This window comes from Lutjanus erythropterus, chromosome 11 (assembly GCF_056507025.1).
Source record: "Lutjanus erythropterus isolate fLutEry1 chromosome 11, fLutEry1.hap2, whole genome shotgun sequence".
Taxonomy (NCBI): domain Eukaryota; kingdom Metazoa; phylum Chordata; class Actinopteri; order Lutjaniformes; family Lutjanidae; genus Lutjanus; species Lutjanus erythropterus.
In genome coordinates this window covers 25,856,131-25,872,002 of record NC_139327.1, presented here as the reverse complement: position 1 = coordinate 25,872,002, position 15,872 = coordinate 25,856,131, and the positions used below count along the sequence as shown (strand labels likewise).

The following is a 15,872-nucleotide window of genomic DNA, read 5'->3' as shown; positions in this document are numbered from 1 at the left end:
TTTTGTTTCATGTTTTGTAATTTTTAGTCTTGTCATTTCTTCTTTGTCTTACATCGTTTATGGCATTTTTATATCTCATATATCTCTTTTTCATCTGACGTCTTATGTTGTGTTTTGCCTTGTTTACAGTTTCAAAAGTTACAAATTTTATTCATTGAGCTACAAAGCCTTTTTTAAAGAAAAAAAATCTGTTATATATTGAATTTTAAAATGACTTGATCTGAAAACTTTTCACAGACCTCTATTTGAAGACCACGGTTCCAGCGATCTCAGAATGATTCCCTGGCCTGTTATTACAGTTCATTTTGAAATGTTTACATATGCAGCTGGAATACAATGACAAACAATAATATAACCTGGCCTAAATGCTTTTTTATGCTGTTAAACCTTTGTTTGCATCAGACACATAAAACAGGCTGAAATTTTAATTATATTATGTTATATTCTGTGGTTGTGAAACTGTGGGGCGAGCCCCCCTAGTGGGGCATAGGGTCACTGCAGGGGGGAGATGTAAACAAACAAGAATTTGCTGATGTAATTGTGCTGACCTTTATTTTACTACATTTTAACTTGGACCCTTTACAATAGTTGCTTTCTCTATCATTGTCAATTATTGATAAATATTGTGAGGTGGAGGGCGTGAACCTTCTGAAGGCTTCTGAAGGTGGGGGCCTGTCAGAAAAAGTTTGAGAAACACCATATTACATTAAAGTATATCAGTGTGTATATAGCTTAGCGCCAGGTCTATTTGCTAACTTATTTAGAGGCCAGATTTGAATAAAGTAAATAGCCAAGAGCTATTTAGACTTTTACATTTCCTATGTGTGACTTGTAAAGGTATGAATCACAGTGTGTAAAACAATGCACCTTTTTATTTTGCTCTCCGCTTCAGTAGTTTTCACAACTGGAAAAGAAATATTATGTACTTAATTTGTGGAAAAGTGCATCATTACGTGGTGGAGGGAGTGAGTGGTGACACAGTCTGTCCATCCTACACTGCCAGGAACTCCCTACTTTGTTGCCACACAAGACTTAGATGAACTCTGTACTGTTTTATCTCTGCAATGATAGCAGTGGTCTTTCGTCCAAGGTCAGAGTACAAAACATTATTATTTCCTTTCTGACAGCTTCTTAAAGATCTCCACTCTGCTTTACTGCAGTAGCAGACACTTCCACTGGCCTGTGCAGTGCATCATTCCTTCAAAGCCTAGTATATGATACATTAAAGGAATAGTTAGGCATTTTGGGACCTTCCTGGCAGAGAGTTGACCTTAATGAGAAGGTGAATACCACTCACAGGTCTGTCTGGTAAATATTAATGAAGCTATAATCAGGTTAGCTTAACTTTGACAGGACACAGGATGACACAGCTTCCCTGAATCTATTCAGCACTAGTAAAATTAGCCTACAAGCACATTTAAAGCTCACTAATTAACAAATTTTCACACTTTATCAAGATACAACATGTTAAATAGTACACTTTAGAGGTTCTGTCAGGCAAGTTTTGTTTCCATCAAACGGAGCTAAGCTAGCCATTTCCTCCTGTTCCCAGTCTTTGTGCTAAGCTAAGCTCCAACTAACAATTATTTTCATTAAAAGATACCAGAAACCAGAAAGAATTTACATTTGAGAAACTAAAATCAGAGAATTTGGACATACTCTCTAAAAAAGACTCAAAATGATTAACTGATCTTCAGAGTAGTTGGGGAATAATTTAATAGTTGACAACTAATTGATTAGTTGACAAATAGCTGTATCTCTAGCGCTAAGCTAACTGGCTGTTGTGTTGCCTGTAGCCTCTCCTATTCAACAGACTGATCAATACTCTTGTCTGATTCTCAGCCAGAAAACATTGTGTCACCCCTCTAGAAAGGACACCGTCGTACAGCTCCAGGATAGAAGTCAGCTAGGGAGTGTTTGAATGCTAACGTTAGCTCACAATAGCTTATGAGTTGGCATATATGTAATTTTAGCTGGAAATAGGTTCCCTCTGGATATTCCCTATACATTGTCTTTTCAGTTTCTGATTAACTGGGAAGTGGACTCTCAACCGTTATGTGACTTATGTTATGTGATGTTACGTTATGTGACTCTGGAACACAGCAGCATGCTAATAAAAGTGAAAAATAACTCTTGAATCCTCCCTGTGATTCAGATCTGCTCCAAAATGCCCTCCATGCATCATGCTGCACCCTTCAACCAATTTTTTTTTTTCTTCTTTTGAAACTATTATATTAACACCAATCATCGAATATGTAAGCTCAGACTAGTTTCAGTAATTAGCCTGTTTCAGAACTAGCCTCGCTAGCTTTTAAGCTAACTGCCAGTATGCCTGCATTACTGTTCGTGATGACACAGTTAATGTGGTTGGCTTAGTGTGTTACTGTGACAACAGCAGTTACTGCAATAGCTGATCTTAGTATGTGAAATATAGACAATGCATCATGATTGGATAGCCACAGCTACAGCATGTCTTTAATGTAAGAGTGGGTAGTTTTTGCTTTTTTGCTTGATGATAAAAAAAAAAACTATTATAAGAATGTGTGGTTCCTGCTCAGTCACCATGCAAAGACTGATGATACAAGAGACTACCAAAAGTTTAAACTTTAAATTTTATCAGACATCCAACTGTCTGTCAACAGTAGACTAATATACTTTTTTAAAGTGTAAATCCTTTGTAAAATGTTTATCTTAGTTTAACCCTAATGTTTGGTTGGGGTCCTGCAGACACCCAGCCCTCTTAAAACGCTCAGAGAAAGTCTTAACATCGTTTTATCTATCTTGATATTCCATGACTTTTCCTATTGACTCTTTATTAAGCTCATAAATTATTTGAAGGATGCAGTTGTTAATTTTTTTATTCGAACAGCAGTGAGGTCTGTGAGATGTCAAACAACGAAGAAGTAGACCGGCTTCAGTGTCCACATAACACAAGGGCAAATTAAATATTCTTTAAGGAATTACTGATTTGAATATATTACTGCTAAACAAAAATGTGTGGCCATTATGCACTATAGTGTATGTATAGTGCATTATTCAGTTTCTTTTCTGATTTTCTTCAAGTTGAATCTCCTTCCGACGCACCTGTCATACATTCAGGTGTGCAGAGACCTTTTTTAACAATAGTGAACTTATCAGTGCCATCACTCAGCTTCCCTATATATGAACTGACAGCAGTGATTGTCCTCAGCCAGTGTGTGCGACCTTTTCCTCACAAGAGAACAACATGCAAACAAAAAGACACTACTGTGAAGGTGCTCTAGTGGGCTGCTTTTTTATGCCGATTTCAGCATTTCTGATATGTAAACTGTTTAATGTTAAAATGTTTTAAGGATTTATATATATGCACTACTGTGACGGTGTTCTAAGCTGCATTTACAGATGTACTCAAATATTCCAACTACTGTTCCACTCATTGTCACTGACAGTGTGAAGCAGTATTTTTTGCTTGCTGTTTAATAAATGTAGGAGACAGTTACGTCTCTTTACTTTAAGTTTAAATGTGTATGTATATGCTTTCTTTAAATTTATGGCAGTGCTAACCAATTGTGTATTATTAAGTGTATTAGTTAGTGTATTAGTGTCATGTAGTTAAATGCTGAAGTTTTTGACAGTGGCTAAATTAAATTTCTTTCCTGTTTCCTGTAGACTGTACTTAATCTTTTAGCATACAGTCAAATACATTTTTCTGAGTTTACTTAACTCAAAAAAGTTCACTAAACTTACAAAACATAGTTGGAAAATGTTGCCTCAGTTTTTACGTTACGTTTACGTCAGTTTTGAGTTACGTCTAAGCGACAGTTTTTACAGTGCGTGTACTTCTTAATTGGTATCTAGTCTTTTTTTTTTTTTTTTTAACCAGAATATTTTATTTATATATAAGTCAACTTGAATGATGCAGCCCAGATACTATGTTTTAAAGTTAAAACAAGTAGTGTATGTTTACAGTGTAGTAGTAGCAAATACACTGTCATGGCCTTGTAAAATCAGTCTTTTATCTGTGTTGGTGGATTTTTTTTTTAAAATGTAGCCCAGAAGGGAAAATGTTGCTCTATACAATGCATGTAAAATGCAGCTTATTCTATAATCTTCATATGCTATTCTCTATCTACTCTATTTTTGTGCATGGAGAAATCCACTCTTTACTTGGTTTGCACTGACTGTAAACTGCTGTTTGTCCAGATGGTCACGTGATTATCATAACTTGGTTAGAATAAATCATTTAAGCTCATTATCCACTTATGAGAAACTTGGTTTGGATACAGTCACTAACTTCCTCTAGTATTAAACCTACAGTAGCATGTGAGCATCTTTGCTATTGCTTTACATTGTTTTCATCTATAGAGTTTTGATGAGTTGTTTCTGGAAGCCCTTTTGTGTCTTCACTGATTAAAGGTGACAATGACCTAATCTTGTTGTGAATTAATGTCCTGAATCACCATTGTGCTTTAAGCTCAGATGAAACATTCCTGATTATCTTCCTGAAAGGTTGTTCATGCAAACACTTAATAAACTGATTAACAGTGTTGTTAGTGATGCATTAATGTGTAAGCATCATTGATATTGCAGCTGATAAAGACTATTTTCTACTTTATATACTGCTAGATGGATTCATCCATAATAAAACATCGTATTTGTTTAGTTGATTTATATTTTGTATTAATAATCTGAATCTGCAAAGTAACTATTAACTATTAGTAAAGAAAAGATGTCCAAAAATAAACATGAAAACTTAATGTCTGAATACATTAATTCAAAAGACATTGCTTCATGTTCAACCTTTCAAAATTATTTATAGCTTTCTACAGAATATTCAGAGCCTGTGCAAAAGGCTGTTTGTTAAAGTTCACACTGTGAGGCACAACAAAGAGACTGATTCGTAAATGCAAATGCAGCAACCACTGACAGGTTATGAGACAAAGTATGTGTCTTCAGATGTGTGGACAAAGTCACTGAACCTCATGACAATCAGATTAAATGAACAATAAACTTCAGGGAGAAAATTTGCTTCAAGTTGACTGGAACACAACAGGAGGACTGGTTGTCAAAATAAACGAGGAGAAGTAGAAGTATTAAAAATTTTTTAGCAGAATATTACAGTAAAGGAATATAATATTCATCAACATACGCATAAGTGTTTGTCTGAAAATAAAAATCATTGTGATTTTCTTACTTTAGAACAGTGGTTCCCAGACTTTTTCAGCTTGAGGCCCAAAAGAGAAATTTGGTGTCTCCGAGGGACTCAGACTTAGAAAAACACACCATGAATTGCTATAACATTTATATTTATAAACTCATAAAGAACGCAACAAACCATTAGAAATAGGAGCAGTATATACAATATGAACAGACGCATCAGTTGAATTTACATCATTGCACACAGGTAGTATTGATACTGCACATAAAATCTGATTGGAGTATTGTTCCTACATGAAACTGCTCGATTATCTTGAGTAACCAAGTCATGTTTTATGGAAAGAGTCCCTGGTTTTGAATCTTTCAGACATTTTTGGCACTTTGAGCATCACAAGCTGAATGCCATTTTAGTCCCATTATATTGGAGAGAAGGAAGACATCTCTATGACTGACAACTCCAAAACTCTGCGACCGAAGCCGACAAAATCTAGACGTATTAACAGCGCTACAGGCCAGGGGAGAAATATGTGTTTTTGATTTTGGGGTGAACTGTCCCTTTAAGTATAGTACTTGAGTAAATGTAGTTACAATTCTCATATTTGTTTGAGCAGGTTATTATAGGGTAAACATACAAAGTTTGCTAGAGTTTCTGCTGAACTTCATATGGAGGCCTCTTGCCTCTGCAGTGTGGCATAAAAATAGTCCAATGGGAGTCTTAATGCTACTTAGCAACATTTAGAGTACAGGCACGTGCACTTCTTTGGGGGTATTTAAAAGTGTGGAATGTTGTTCAGAGAAAATACCACTTTGACCACAGTGGCGCGGGGGCTGGGTGGATAGATTGGCCACTCTGAAGTGTTTGATCATTTTTCTCTGAGTAAATCAAATCAAATCAAAGAGTGAGAGGACTTCCATTCACTGGCATCAGATACATTGTTTCCCCGTCTGCTTATAAACTGAGGGACACTGGATCCAGTTAGTCTTACTGGAAGTCACTCTGGGATCGAAAAAGGAGGTTTTAATACTCTCTCGGGACTGGAAACTGGATTGTGACTCCGTCCCACCGAGGGACCAGCTCACTCTGCCCCTCAGAGAGCTCAGCCCTACCACTCTGGTACTGAGCTGAAGACTTTAAGAGGGATACCACGTCTCATTCTCTGAAGAATTTCAGAGGATTTTTTTTTTCTCTCCCTCAAGAGCAGGGAGGCATTTTTATAAAGAATGGGAGACTATGACGAAGACACTGCATTCCTCGGACAGACTGGTCCTTATTTCTGGACCGCTTTCTTCCTCCTAAACACAGTTTTTGTCTCAACTGGATTCAACGGACTTTACATTGTCTTTGTTGGGGCAGCTCCGAAACACCACTGTCTCATTCCAGACATTAACTTGACTGAGGAGTGGAAAGAGGCCATCATTCCCATCACAGCAGTGAAGGGTGAGGAGGTGCAGAGCCAGTGCAGCAGATACAGGCTGGATGTGGTGAGAAACCTTTCCGCTGAGGGATTTGTTCCTGGGAGGGATGTCAACCTCACCAGCCTGGAGCAGGAGGGATGTTTGGATGGATGGACCTACAGCAAAGACATCTACCAGTCCAACATAGTCACTGAGGTCAGTATGAATGCGCATGTGTTTCCTGTATAAGAAATGTCAAATCAGAAAGTTTTCAGTTTGCTTTTTTTCTGTTTTTTGCTTGAAATATATGTTTTTTTTCACAGTGGGACCTTGTTTGTGACAACCAGTGGAAAGTTCCCTTTGCATCCTCGACTCTCTTTGTGGGATACCTCGTTGGGTCTCTCATCTCAGGACAGCTTTCTGACAGGTATTTCAATCTTTTTTTTTTTTACCAGTGAAATTCCCTGAACACACTCCACACACTGTCCAGGGTTGGGTAGTATCAGATTACATGTGATCAGAATTACATAATCAGATTACAAAAAATAGGTAACTAAAAATCACCAAAAATTGCATCTAAAAAATGTGTATTTAGATAATAGCCACATTGTCAAGGATTACTTGATATTTAATAACATAATATTTTTTATTTTATTATGTCTTAAATATGTAAGTTTAAAAATTCTGAAACTTTTTTTTAGTTCCTTAGACAACTCCTCCACTTTGTAGCGAAACTGACAGAAAAAAAGAGCCCAGTGCAAAATGCATTTCATTTGCATTTGAGATGCAAAAACAGTGTTGCAAAACCCAATGGATTATGTTAGTAGTTACAAAAATTGCCATGTAATTTGTATTTCATTCATATTAAGTGACTAGATTACACAGTAATATGACTTAACTGATTTAACCATGAATGTACTTTATGTACTATATAGTAAGTATATTTTTGACATTAACTACATGCTGTGTTTTTATTATTTTATTCATGAAATGTTGCTCAAAGTTTTCTTGTGAAAATAGAGAATAATCAGTTAAGTGTGGAGACTTAGACCTGGTAATCTGTCATTATAATGACAACAGCTCCATCTACTGTTGAAGCTGAAGAGATAAAAGTCTCCTACTTTGAAATCATCACCAGTCTTAAAGTGATGCGTTCCCGAGTATTAAATCACCTTTGACAAAAGGCTGGTCTGTATAATCATGCTGGGGGGGAAAAAAACACGAGATGAACAGGAGGGCAAACCCAGCGCTCCAAAGTAAAGATTAAGAAAAAATTACTTTTAAAAACTTTATTGTAGTGATTAAATCAGTTAAAATGCCAGCATGTTTCGACCACTGTGTTTTTTTTTTCAGGGCTTTTATTGAATTAAAACAACTTTGTCTTGATTAAATGGTCTGGCATGAATAGAGAGACATCCAGCCAGGAGTAGTGAACTGAATTTGTGTAATACTGGTGGTGGATGGTGTTATTATGTGTACTGAAAAGACAGAGGTTGCCAGAGTCTGCTCAATATTTATACAAAGAGTCTGACATTATGACCATGTTGAGGAATCACAGAATCATGTCCGTGTTGGTACTGTAACTGTTTTTTTATGGTTATTTATTTAAGTTTATTGTTCAAGAGCTCCTGATTACTTATTAAGTAACTATTTATAACATTGTGTTTTATTTCAACATTGTCCTTCCCGGAAACCAAACGAATATTAGCTTTATCTAAGAGACAAGCTGTAGGTTTTTTTGCCACATCTGACAGGTGTGAGGAGAATGACTCAGAGTATTTGCAGAGTTTAGAGTATTTGATGTTAGTTGTGTTGAGGGTCCAGCTCTGACAGATATTAATGTTGTGTACCTTTGATTGTAGAGAAGCAGGCAGGGGGTTCAGGACACAGCAGTTTGGAGAACACTGTGTTTAACTGTTCAGCTATTTTGCAGCTGTGAAAACTGTCCTCTCAATGGTTGAGACGAGGGGAGGGGGGGCGGTGAGAGGCTTTGAAGTTTTTGATCACCGAGTCACAGTGATGATGATTATAAAGAGTACAATAAAAAGCTGTTGAAGACTTTACCTCAGTGCAGGAGTAGATGTTAATGTCTCCATTCAGTCAGATTTAAAATAGTCCTCATGTTGTATAATTTGCTGTTAAAATGTACATTTAAACCCATCTCTCCTAACATTCCTATGTGAGGTCAAGCAACAAATTTAGGGGCTCGCCTGCAATCTGAAAAAGCAGATTAATAACCTGTTGTGTAGTCTTTCCTTACGTCAAGGAGGTCTCTGGTGGCTATTATGGCCAATGTTGGTGTCTGGATGTGTTTACACAGCTTCTGTAACTGCCAGCTTCCCTTTAGATAGATCCTGAATACATTGATTCATACTTGGTTTGTTCCCCTTGTTCCTTTTTATTCTTTTGATCTGTTAGCTGTATGAGACACAAGTCTATTAGTGCACAGTCACTCTTCTTAGTAACTTGGATAAATACTCTGGATGCACAAGTTTAACAAACAAGGGATTTTCACGATTTTTTAATTTGGCTAACCAGGTCAGGAATCTCCTTCTACAAACTTTCGACCACATTACACTCCCATAAAAAGTTCTGTTAGCATTGTCACACATCTGCAGTGACTTTATTGACTTTACTGAGGGAGATCAGTCGAGAGATCAAGGACACAGTCTCTTATTATACAATCAAACAATGCACTAGGATTATGGGATTATGTTTAACAAAAGGAGATTGTTTTCACTAGTCTTCATGGATCATCATCTGCCGGTGCAAAGTCAACCTTGCATCAAAAAATATTTAACTTACCTGGAGTATAACAAAACCTAAGTTCCAAATGCTGAAAATATGTTTCGGATTGCAGTAAGTCCCAGTTGTATCTGATCAAAAGTCATGTGGCATGATATCAGCACTTTGGTTGGCTGTTGCATTAACATGGCTGCAAAAAAGTTTCAACTTAAGTTGCACACAGTTTCCCGCTCCTTGCAGGGAGGCGCAGAACAATGACAATATTGGTTACATACAGTCTAGTTTTACGGTAACTATTATTGTTTTGGCTCAGTACTCCAACACTGACATGAAACAATAACTGATAAGTGAGTTAAGGGTAAAGTGCTGACTCTCAACTTGCAGGAATTATGGACCATTTTACATGAAACAGATAGTAATTAACCAAGCTGATCTAAACTTGGATAAAGTTAATATAATATTTGGTTCACAAAAAGTGGCTAGACATCAGCAGACACATAATATCTTCCCTAATGATGCTCTGTCTGGCCTGTGCTGCAAAGCTCTTCACTTGTTGCTTGTTTAGTGGGTGTTTGTATTCAGTCTGCGCTTCAGCAAGTAAAACTCACTCAGCTGAATTGAAGTCAGGAGGCCAGTTAAGAACATCGTTGTTGTTTTATGATCACTACACAGCTACCCTTCCTCAAAATATGAGCAAAAAGGTACAAAGCAATGACAAACATGTCACTATCATCATATTTTCAAAATTCACTGTGTCTGTGAATCACTGTTAACGATATGCAACTCTTTTCCTTGCAGGTTTGGGAGGAAGAAGGTTGTGTTCATCTCTCTGGCGGCGCAGTGTGCCTCAGTCCTGCTTCAGTCTTTCTCTCAGTCATGGAAGATGTTCTGCGTCATGTTCCTCTTTGTTGGAGCCTCCCAGATTTCCATCTACATCTCTGCATTTGTACTAGGTAAGACTTGTAAACTACTCCTCATCTTATGTTTGTCTGTTTTTTAATATCTGGTTCATCACTAAACATTTAATTATATTCTATCTTGAACAGGAACAGAGGTGTTGAGTAAAACCATGCGAGTGGTCTTTACAACTCTTGGGGCTTTTCTTTTCTACTGCATCGGGTACATGACTCTACCCTGGATTGCCTATGGCATCAGAGAGTGGAGGACACTTCTGGCTGTTCTGTCCATGACATCTGTGGTCTACATCCCATTGTGGTGGTACGTTCCCCATAATACGAATATTTTGTACATGGATATAACGGTCCCATAGTCAGCATCCAAGATAATAAACAACCTGTTTTGTGCAGGTTCATCCCAGAGTCTCCTCGGTGGCTGATCACTCAGGGACGAGTGGAGGAGGCCGAGGCCATCGTGAGAGATGCTGCAAGGAAAAACAAAGTTGAAGCACCACCGGTCATTTTTAAAGAATCTGAGGTGAGTTTTTTTTTTTTTATTATTATTATTATTATTATTTAATTTGTGACATTTTCATTTTAAAGTCCCTTGATACATTTTGGTCAACACCGACCAACTGAAACACTGAAAACTGTCTTCACATCGCTGTTGGAATGGAAATCCCACTGACCTTTTGACATCTACAAATATTTATTTATTTTTTAATAACTGCACTTATTGTACAGTACATACAGGTGTCTACACATATACATGCACACGTAAGACAAAGAACAGTAAAATTAATCGTGTAAAATAGCATAAAATTAAAAAGCAAAAGAAAAAAATAGAAAAAAATGCAAGGGATTAAAATAAAAATAGTTCACATCACATATTTATATATAAGATACACTGCATCAAAACAAAATTTGACACAATTATCAATTTCCAGTGTCCCTTTTTTATCTCTATTATGTTTTCATATGTAGTCTGACAAGAGCAGAGATTTTACCTGTGGGAAATGTGCACCGTAAAATCTATCCACCATTTAAAAAGACATATTCCATTACAGGATTTATAATTTTGTGTAATAACCTTCACATTTAAAGACACAAACCGATATTTCATGTTACAGCCAAACACATTATCACTGTTTCTTTACATTTTATTTTAAATTGTTCTTCTTTTTTTTAACCCTGAAACCATTCATTTGTATTTGGAAGTAAGCATGCTTCTGTTATTTCACAGTTATATCTAATATGTAATTCTATATCCCAAACTGTTTCCAAACTACATAAATTATTTCATGGCCAAAGCATAAATTGACCCTGATGTTCTGTGTGCATGTCTGGAAAATGTAACCACATGAATTCTCTTGTTTGCGTTTGCTTTAGCTGCAGACAGTGACTCCAACCAGGATGTACACCATGCTCGATATCCTGAAATCCAAGAACATCAGATGCATCACACTGATGTGTCTCTTTCTGTGGTGAGTTGTTGTTCAAAATTCACATTTAGACACCGTTTTTTATTAGTAATGATTCAGTTTTTCCTCGTCACCGCTGTCAAATGCTTGCACATGGTGGGAATTGTAGGGTCTCTGTAAGTTATATTATGAAGAGTACGGTCTAGACCTGCTTTATATGATAAGTTCCCAGAGATAACTGTCTGTTATGATTTGGTGATATATAAAATTGACTTGACTTGACTTGACTAGAAAACTACATGTTCATCTGCATATGGATGAAGAAAGTGTAAAAACCAGAGGAAGTAAAAATCTACAATGGAAACATATCCAATGACATTTATTTGATAATACAAATATATGCCATTAAGTCTAGTTTCCTTTTTCTTTTCTTTCCAGGATGGCAATCAACATTGGGTATTTTGGATTATCTCTGAACACCTCCAACCTGAGCGGCAACCCCTTCATGAACTGCTTTTTATCAGCTACCACTGAGGTCCCAGCCTATGTTGTTTCCACTTGGCTGCTCAGGAAATGTCCGAGAAGAGTTCTTCTGTCATCGTTCCTTGTCATTGGAGGAGGAGTTCTTCTTCTCATCCAGTTCATTCCCGACAGTAAGACTTCTTTTATTGTTATGCCAAAGTACAGTGGGACGACCGATCTAACGCACACAGTGGTTTAAATGATAATCACTTTTCCTGCTGCTAAAACACACATTGATGGAAGAAACTCACCAGTGCCATTCACCTAAATTTAAAAACATTTTCTCTTTTACTTCTTGCGGTATCTAGCCATGCAGATGTTTTCTTTTATTGTACTTATTTTTGCCACCTCCATAAAATGACAGTGAGCGATATTCATTTGTCGCATTAGCAGCAAAGAAAAATTCGACAATTCAACGGCAACATCCAGAAATAGCGTCCCTGTTAACTCTGCATAATCCACAGGACAGTTGTTTATATGAAGACTATTTCTTCACAGTAGAAAGCAAAACACTAGGGAAGAGGAAAATAAAAAAAATATATATGGTGATCAATTTTCTAAGCATGATGTAAATAATTTTCTCTCCTGTGTTCATGAATAAATAACGGATGAGTTTAGAGTTACGTCTGTAGATTATCCTGCATAATGGGGACTGTTTTTAGAAGGACATGTTCCTGTTGATTTATACATAAAATCTTGATGGCAGTGACTAATTTGTTGTACACTTATTTGTAATTTGGATTAATTAATTGAGCTATTTCCTAAGAGGCACATTGACAATGCATATTCAGTTATCAACCTACCATCAAACTTTCTGAAAAACTAAAGCTCTTTCTTTCTTTCTTTCTTTCTTTCTTTCTTTCTTTCTTTCTTTCTTTCTTTCTTTCTCATCCTGTTTTCATAAGAGGAGATTATGCTGGCAATGTATAGCTCGTCACAAGGTGCCTTAGCAGGCTGTTTCAAAGAAATAGGCTTTATGGGGTTGTGTAAATGTACAAGCTAACTAGTTATGCAAAATTCTCAGAAACATGGGTGCAGGCAGTTTATCACATATGTAAATTACTGTTCGTGCTGCTGATAGTGCATTTCAGGTGAGTTTAAGTAACATACCCTCTTCTAAGAAGATTTTGTAATATTATGGTTCTGTCTTATCTATAAAGAAATTACAGTGTTACTAATGTCAAGGCAACCAGAGAAAATTCAGAAAAATAGTTTTCTGTTATGTTTTTTTACAAGTCAACACTGGCAATGATTGAATTTTCCTCTCTAAACCAGTGTCAAGGTATATTTTAAAGTACATACAGTGTGCTGCAGTGATTAATATTTAACATCAGTCCTTCATCAGATGGCACTTAGGAAACTACACATTGAACTGTGGCACGTGAGCTTAGCAACTTCACCCTTCCTCTGTCATCCATCACAAAAAAAAGTACAGAAAGAGTACAGAAAAATAACATCTATGCCCATGTATGTCCTATAATGTCCTGTAATATTTATTGGTCTATATTTTTATTTGTTTATTTGTGTATCTTCAAGATTATTTAAAAAAAAAACATACTATAGATTACTGCAGTCCTCTGATTGATCAGTTTTTCATAAATGGGTTTAAGAAGTTTCATATAGTCACTTTAATTCCAGCTCTTCTTTTGTTTCAGTGTAAAACATTTGGCCACAAAAAAGTTGCCTTGATGAAGACTTCTTCTTCTTCATTCTCTGCCTAGCAGGGCGTTAATCTTTTCTTTTCTCTGACCATTTTTTTTTTTCATCTTCAGGTGAATTGGAATTCATTCATAAATCACGCTAAATATCTTCTCCCTCCTCCTCTTCCTCCTTAGCCCTTCAGTATATTGCTCTGGCGCTGGAAATGACTGGGAAGTTTGGCTTCACCATGGCCTTCAGCATCGTCTACATCTACACCGCTGAGATCTACCCCACTGTACTCAGGAACGTCGGCATGGGAATGTGCTCCTCTGCTGCACGCATTGGCAGTATCACAGCTCCTTATGTCATCTATTTAGGTATGTGAATGTTAACTTCACAATGATATGTCACAAATGTCTATCTATATCGTATAAGTTTGTCTTTGCCTAATGTATAATTTTGCTTCCTTGTTATTTACAGGTACTTATAACAAGGTTCTTCCTTATATTCTCATGGGAAGTCTCACAATTGCCTCCTCTGTGGTGAACTTCTTCCTCCCAGAGACCCTCAACAAAGATCTTCCAGAAACAGTCGAGCAGATGCAAGAATGTCAGGGGTAGGTGCATTTCACTCAGGTCACTGTCGTTCACATTTACAACATTGTTTTAGAGCGCACTCGATCAGATAAGATAAACCTGCTAACCCAGTCACGTGATGAGCGCACTAAAACTCTAGAAGTGACAGCGGGTTTAGTGCTCGTCCTTGAAAGAGATTTACAGGAAAGAAAAAACTCTTTTCAGTATTCATAGCAATGGGAAAGACCTGAATAACACTTAACAAAGTAGTTACTTAGGAACAAGTAATAAGTATTCAATTGTTTCCTGAATAACTCTGATTAAAGGAACACAGTAGATAATGATAATTTAGATAACAGAGCCCTGTAATAATTAGTCATGAGGTAATGAGGGACCACTTAGTAAATACTCAGTATGATGACAAAAAGAGTAACTAATTAGTAAGTAAGTAAGTAATTAGTAATGAAAAACTAAAGACTAAAGAAAGTAGTTGTTATTTTAATTAACAGATAATAGATGAGTTACTAGAGAACAGACTGGGAGGCACTATATTAATAAAGCATTAGGTACTGGTTAGTTAATAAGTATCTGAATTAATAACTTCTCTCTTCATGAATTCTTCCTAAATAACTATGAATAAGCCACTGAGTAGCACAAACCATTAACATCTCATTCATTACCAATTACTTAATAATTAGTTACTCTTATTGTTACTCTTAATGCTTCATTGATTATCAGATTGTTCCTCCTACTTAACATTTTTGTGTTACTGTACTGTAAAGTGTCACCAAGACCTGAACTCTCCTTGAAAATGGTCAGGATTAATTGAGTTACTGATATGATGATGCACATCTTACTCTGTTTTGCTGGCTCCATATTAGGCTCTGGCTATCTTCAAAAACAGACAATTCAAAAAGGAACACATGCCTGGTGTTCACCAGTCAAAATAAAAAAAGAGCAGAATGAAAGAAAAGAAGACAAGTTGAAAATATAAACATGTTGTCTGCCATTTAGTTATCTGTGTTGCTCACTTGCTATTTTTAACATGGTGTTTCTTTTGATTACAGCTTGTGCAATGGACCCAAAAAGAAGAAATACGTAGAAAACGGAGGGAGTGGAAATCCACCCGTACAACGTGAGATCAAATCTGATGTGCAAAGTCTTAATGCATAGTTTCTGTCAATGGCCTTGTATCAGTTTTTCTTAGGCAGACAGACACAAAGAAAGAGCATTTCTCTTGCTTGAAAGTAATTATCTCAAATCTGAAAATAAAATCCAAAACATGCACAGTGGGATCCCCACAAGTGCACTGCCAAGAACTGTGGGATTTTTATCATTTTTAAAAAAAAAAACTCTTTATTTTTGTACTCACTTGATGTTTGCTAATTCAAGATTGTTTTTAGAAATGTTGTAAAGAACTGCCAAATTTTTAGATCTTAAATTTTTTTGTATGAAATTGAAATACCTGTCTGATTGGTCTCTAATTTCTGTCACACAACACATGTAAATAAAATTTGAAAATATGAAACCTCCTAATACAC

At 36.4% G+C, this 15,872-nt stretch overlaps 1 protein-coding gene across 1 annotated transcript; it reads left to right on the top strand.

Moving 5' to 3' along the window:
- The first annotated feature begins 6,112 nt into the window (after positions 1 to 6,112).
- Positions 6,113 to 15,867, top strand: slc22a5 (solute carrier family 22 member 5). Its single transcript, XM_084729817.1, has 10 exons — positions 6,113 to 6,747; positions 6,855 to 6,958; positions 10,075 to 10,229; positions 10,323 to 10,494; positions 10,584 to 10,710; positions 11,562 to 11,656; positions 12,032 to 12,246; positions 13,951 to 14,133; positions 14,237 to 14,372; positions 15,399 to 15,867. Exons 1-10 carry the CDS (start codon positions 6,358 to 6,360, stop codon positions 15,502 to 15,504), a joined length of 1,683 nt encoding a protein of 560 aa, XP_084585943.1. The 5' UTR covers positions 6,113 to 6,357; the 3' UTR covers positions 15,505 to 15,867.
- The last annotated feature ends 5 nt before the right edge of the window (positions 15,868 to 15,872 follow it).

Coding starts and splice junctions, on each gene's coding strand:
- slc22a5 (XM_084729817.1), top strand. CDS start 6,358: ATGGGAGACTATGACGAAGACACTGCATTCCTCGGACAGACTGGTCCT. Junction 6,959..10,074: donor TCAGGACAGCTTTCTGACAG/GTATTTCAATCT, acceptor TTTTCCTTGCAG/GTTTGGGAGGAAGAAGGTTG. Junction 11,657..12,031: donor CTGATGTGTCTCTTTCTGTG/GTGAGTTGTTGT, acceptor TTTTCTTTCCAG/GATGGCAATCAACATTGGGT.